The 5,506-nt window shown below is 38.7% G+C and overlaps 1 protein-coding gene across 1 annotated transcript; it reads left to right on the forward strand.

The window, feature by feature from the left end:
* Positions 1 to 1,449: 1,449 nt before the first annotated feature.
* LOC127747612 (uncharacterized) lies at positions 1,450 to 2,259 on the forward strand. Its single transcript, XM_052261683.1, has 3 exons — positions 1,450 to 1,547; positions 1,619 to 1,700; positions 1,828 to 2,259. Exons 1-3 carry the CDS (start codon positions 1,450 to 1,452, stop codon positions 2,257 to 2,259), a joined length of 612 nt encoding a protein of 203 aa, XP_052117643.1.
* Positions 2,260 to 5,506: the final 3,247 nt, after the last annotated feature.

Genomic DNA, 5,506 nt, shown 5'->3' on the forward strand with positions numbered 1-5,506 from the left:
TATCTAATAAACTAGTAAAAAGTTCTATTTATACTAAACTAGCTACTAGGGTTTACAAAGGTAAGTAATTGATGCATAAATTCACTTCCGGGGCCCACTTAGTGTGTGTTTGGGCTGAGCTTGATCTATCCACGAGCTGAGACTTCTCTTGGAGTTGAACGCCAAGTTGTAACGTGTTTTGGGCGTTCAACTCTGGTTCGTGACGTGTTTCTGGCTTTTGACTCCAGAATGCAGCATGGAACTGGCATTGAGCGCCAGTTTACATCATCAAATCTCGAATAAAGTATAAACTATTATATATTGATGGAAAGCTCTAGATGTCTACTTTCCAAAGCCGTTGAGAGTGCGCCATTTGGAGTTCTGTAGCTCCAGAAAATCCATTTTGAGTGCAGGAAGGTCAGAATCCAACAGCATCAGCAGTCCTTTGTCAGCCTCCTATCAGAGTTTTGCTCAGGTCCCTCAATTTCAATACCTGAAGTCACAAAAAAACATACAAACTCATAGTAAAGTCCAGAAATGTAAATTTAGCATAAAAACTAATGAAAACATCCCTAAAAGTAACTAGATCATACTAAAAACTACCTAAAAACAATGCCAAAAAGCGTATAAATTATTCGCTCATCAGAAAGTCAAGTGGAGATAATCAATTTGAGTCCACAAGTCCTAGTCAAATCCTAAGGAAAGACTAGCTTTAGTGGCATGCAAATCAATTAGCAAATTTCAATTATGAATCAATAAAGGACATTGATAATTCAAGTATCTCCAATAACTCAACCCCCAAGCCAAGAGTGAAAAGTCTACTCCATAACTATAGTTGACATTTTCTCAAACACTTGGTGAACAAGAATAGAAGACATTGTGAAATTGAAAAGAAAATTCAAATCAAAGTTATCTACCACAGCAAACTAACAACAATCAAGCAATTAACAATAATGAACATGAAATTCCTCAATGCGTTAATAGAATTCAAAGTAAACAAGATCCAAATCCAAGATCTACAATAACTTGAGTAACAAGAACACTAAAACAAGAGTAGGAGAATGAGATCTACAAATTAAAGCAATGTAAACTTGAATTAAATTCAGATCTAACCAAAGGATTCAAGAGAAATTCAAATTGAGAAAGCCAAAACCTAGAGAGAAGTGAGAGTTTCTCTCTCTAGAAACATAAACTCAAAAACTAGCTAAAAATTGCCTAATGTGTGAATCATCTATTCCCTTGGTCCTCTTGGGTCTTTAGCCTCCAAAATTCAGCTTAGAATGGGCCTGGAGCTCCCCTGAAATCACTGGTCACGATTTCACTAAAAATGTCACGTGCTGAGCGCCATGCGTATACGTAGGTTACGCGTGCACGTCGATGATCGATTCAAGCCATGCATACGTGTCATGCACGCGTACACATCGATGGGATTTTTGCTCATCTACGCGAATGCATCAGCAACTTACGCCAATGGAAGAATTGGCTCGAATGTACATCAAAGAGATTGTCAGATTGCATGGCGTGCCTTCAACCATTATATCTGACAGAGATCCTCGTTTCACATCAAGGTTCTGGGGAGCTTTTTAGGGTGCATTTGGGACTCAGTTAAGTTTGAGTACTGCCTATCATTCTCAGACAGATGGTCAATTAGAAAGGATTATCCAGACCTTGGAGGATATGCTAAGGGCTTGTGTTTTGGACCATCCGGCAAGGTGGGATCGGTATATGCCATTAGTGGAGTTTGCTTATAATAATAGCTACCATGCGAGCATCGGAATGGCTCCGTATGAAGCTTTATATGGCAGAAAATGTCAATATCCACTATGCTGATATGAAACTGGAGAAAAGAGCTTGTTAGGGCCTAAGATGATAGCTGAAACTACTGAGCAGATAAAGAAGATTCGTAGCCGAATGCTTATAGCCCAAAGCCGTCAAAAATGTTATGCTGATCAAAGGCGAAAGGCCTTGGAATTTGAAGAAGGAGAGCATGTATTTCTGAAAGTTACACCAACCACTGGAATGGGAAGAGTTATTAAGACTAAGAAACTGAATTCCCGTTATATTAGACCGTTTGAGATCCTAAAAAGAATTGGGGCAGTGGCTTATAGAATTGCCTTAGTGCTATATCTTTCGAACCTGCACGATGTGTTTCATGTATCACAACTTCGGAAATATGCTCCTGATACAAGTCATGTTCTAGAACCGGAACCGATTCAAGTGAGAGAAGACCTAACACTTATATTACTTCTAGTGAGAATTGATGACACTAGTGTTAAATGATTGCGTGGGAAGGAAGTATCACTGGTAAAAGTAGCTTGGAGTCAAGCTGGTATTGAGGAACATACTTGGGAACTCGAATCAGATATGCAGAAAGACTACCCACATCTTTTTTCAGGTAACTGAATTTGAATTTTGAGGGCGAAATTCTTTGTTAGGTGGGTAGTATGTAAACTCCGTTATATTAGTAAGTAATTAGTTGATAAATTAGTTTTTAATAAAGAAGATTAGAAATGTGAATATTATATTAAATTAGGATAGAGCTCATCGAAACAAAAATTTTGACACTAATTTCGAAGAAAACAGTCCAAGATTGGACCGAACGGGTTGAACTGATTGAACCGGACCTGAACCGGGCCCGTGGGCCCAAACCAGCTCAAAAAGGCATTAAGTGAACCCAAAATTTCCCCTTTCTCCCATTAGTTACGTAGCAGCAAGCAGAGGAAGGGGGAAGAATGAAGAAACGCTTCCAACCCTTACAGTGACTTCCAAATCCCGTAACTCCTTCGTCTGAGCTCCGATCGCCGTACCGTTTGCAGCCACGCATCTACCGCGTTGAGCTCTACGTTTCTACTGGAACAATTTTATAGATAAGCCATTAATCACTCCCAACCACTCATTTCCCCCAATTTTTTGAAAATTGAATAAAAATGTTGAATTTCTTTACTTTTTGATGTTTTAGGATCCAATTAGCTTGAGAAAAAGGTTCACTCTTGCTTATGTGAAGCTTGGGTAAGGTGAGGATACCATAAATTCAATTTAAATTTCTAAATTTGAGCTTTGTGTATTAAATTGGATATATATGTGTTATGAATGAGTATTCGGTTGTGAATAAATAATTGGAACTTGAAATTGTGAATACTGGAACTTGAAGGAAGCTGTTTAGTTAAGGTTTTGGGGTTGTGTTGATTTTAATTAAATTGCCTTGATCGTTACGCGGGAATCGGCCAAGGTATAGTTTAGGTTTCTTACATTTAATATATAATGTTCTGTGAAAACTTAGGCTAGATGACCATAGGATAAGTTGGAATGCAGGTGTATACTTAATGTTTAGTATCTTGACAATGGACATATTTGATTTGGCTTGTTAGATAATTGAAGATTTGATGAATTATTGTGGTTGATGCTTGTTGGTTGGTTGGTAGTGTTTGATGCATTTTAGGAAGATGAATATATATTGTTGTTATTTTTCATTTCACTCTGCATAACTTATTCTTGACTTCACGGGCTGCGTTAGGAGCTTATTATTTTGTATCTTTGGCACTCTATTCCTACTTTTATTATCTTATGTTTGATAGTTATTTTTTCTTAACACGCAAGACAACTCGTTACTTGAGCGTTGCACTTTTATTTCGCAATTTTTATTTCCTCTATTCTTTAAGACTCCTAGTATATTATAATCTTCTGCTATTATACGTATACATTTTATTTTAGAGGTCGTAATACCACACCATCTCTGTTTTATGACTTAAATGTAAAGCTCAATGTGGTAGGGTGTTGTTACAAACATACGTTAAACTTAGTTAAAGAATGATGCTTAGTGGAGGCACAGTAGAGGCATAATGCTCAGGGACAACCATACTAGTTGGGGAGGCACGATCTGAGGCCGGTTGCTAGGGGATGGTTGGAGTTCATTCAACGCTCCATCATTCCTACCAGTAACCGGTCTGAGGTTACCATTGACCGAGCAGTGATGATTCATTGCATGTATAATAGTCCATACTTTTCTCGAGATTTGATGGCCCAAACCGGCGTGGCAAAACAGCCTCAGAAATTCCAGCGTTCAACGCTGGAACTTGCATAAAACTTGGAGTTAAACGCCCAAACTGGCATAAAAGCTGGCGTTTAACTCCAGAAAACGTCTCTACACATAAAAGCTTCAATGCTCAGCCCAAGCACACACCAAGTGGACCCAGAAGTGGATTTTTACGTTATTTACTCATTTCTGTATACCCTAGGTTACTAGTTTACTATTTATAGGATCTTTTGACATTGTATCTGGACCTGATGACACTTTACACGTTTCTCATTGTATTTTCTACAGCATGAGTCTCTAAACCCCATGGTTGGGGGTGAGGAGCTCTGCTGTGTCTTGATGGATTAATGCAATTACTATTGTTTCTCATTCAATCATGCTTGCTTCCATTCTAAGATATCACTTGTTCTTAAATCGGATGAATGTGATGATCCGTGACAATCATCATCATTCTCAACTATGAACGTGTGCCTGACAACCACCTCCGTTCTACCTTAGATTAAGTGGATATCTCTTGGATTCTTTAACCGGAATCTTCGTGGTATAAGCTAGAACTGATGGCGGCATTCAAGAGAATCCGGAAGGTCTAAACCTTGTCTGTGGTATTCTGAGTAGGATTCAATGATTGAATGACTGTGACGAGTTTCAAACTCTTGAAGGCGGGGCGTTAGTGACAGACGCAAAAGGATCACTGGATTCTATTCCGGCCTGATCGAGAACCGACAGATGGATAGCCGTGCCGTGACAGGGTGCGTTGAACATTTCCACTGAAAGGATGGGAGGTAGCCATTGACAACGGTGAAACCCTACATACAGCTTGCCATGGAAGGAGCCTTGCGTGTTTGAAGAAGAAGACAGTAGGAAAGTAGAGGTTCAGAAGACAGAGCATCTCCAAAACCTCAACCTATTCTCCATCACTGCAATTCAAGTACCTGTTTTATGTTCTTTCACTTCTTACAATCAATCCTGATAATCTCTGATATCCTGACTAAGATTTACGAGATAACCATAGCTTGCTTCAAGCTGACAATCTCCGTGGGATCGACCCTTACTCACGTAAGGTATTACTTGGACGACCCAGTGCACTTGCTCGTTAGTTGTGCGGGATTGCAAAGTGTGATTGCAATTTCGTGCACAAAATTACCACCACCTGCCAAAGTTAAGGCAATCAGAAGCTTTCTGGGGCATGCAGGGTTCTACGAGTTTGGACAACTGACGGCTTATCTTGTTGCTTAGATTAGGACTGTTTTGTTTTTGTTGGTTTAGAGTCTTTTAGTTGAGTCTAGTTTCATATTTTAAGTTTGGTGTCAATTGCATGCTTTTGTTTTTTCTTTTAATTTTCGAATTTGCATGTCCTTAGTCTCTTTTTGATTTTTAAAAAATTCTAAGTTTGGTGTCCTCTTTGTGTTTTTCCCTTAAAAATTTTCGAAAACTAGTGTTTGATTTTCTAAAAATTTTAAGTTTGGTGTCATTTTGTTGTTTTTCTCTTTCCTC

This window comes from Arachis duranensis, chromosome 5 (assembly GCF_000817695.3).
Source record: "Arachis duranensis cultivar V14167 chromosome 5, aradu.V14167.gnm2.J7QH, whole genome shotgun sequence".
In the NCBI taxonomy this organism is placed as follows: Eukaryota; Viridiplantae; Streptophyta; class Magnoliopsida; order Fabales; family Fabaceae; genus Arachis; species Arachis duranensis.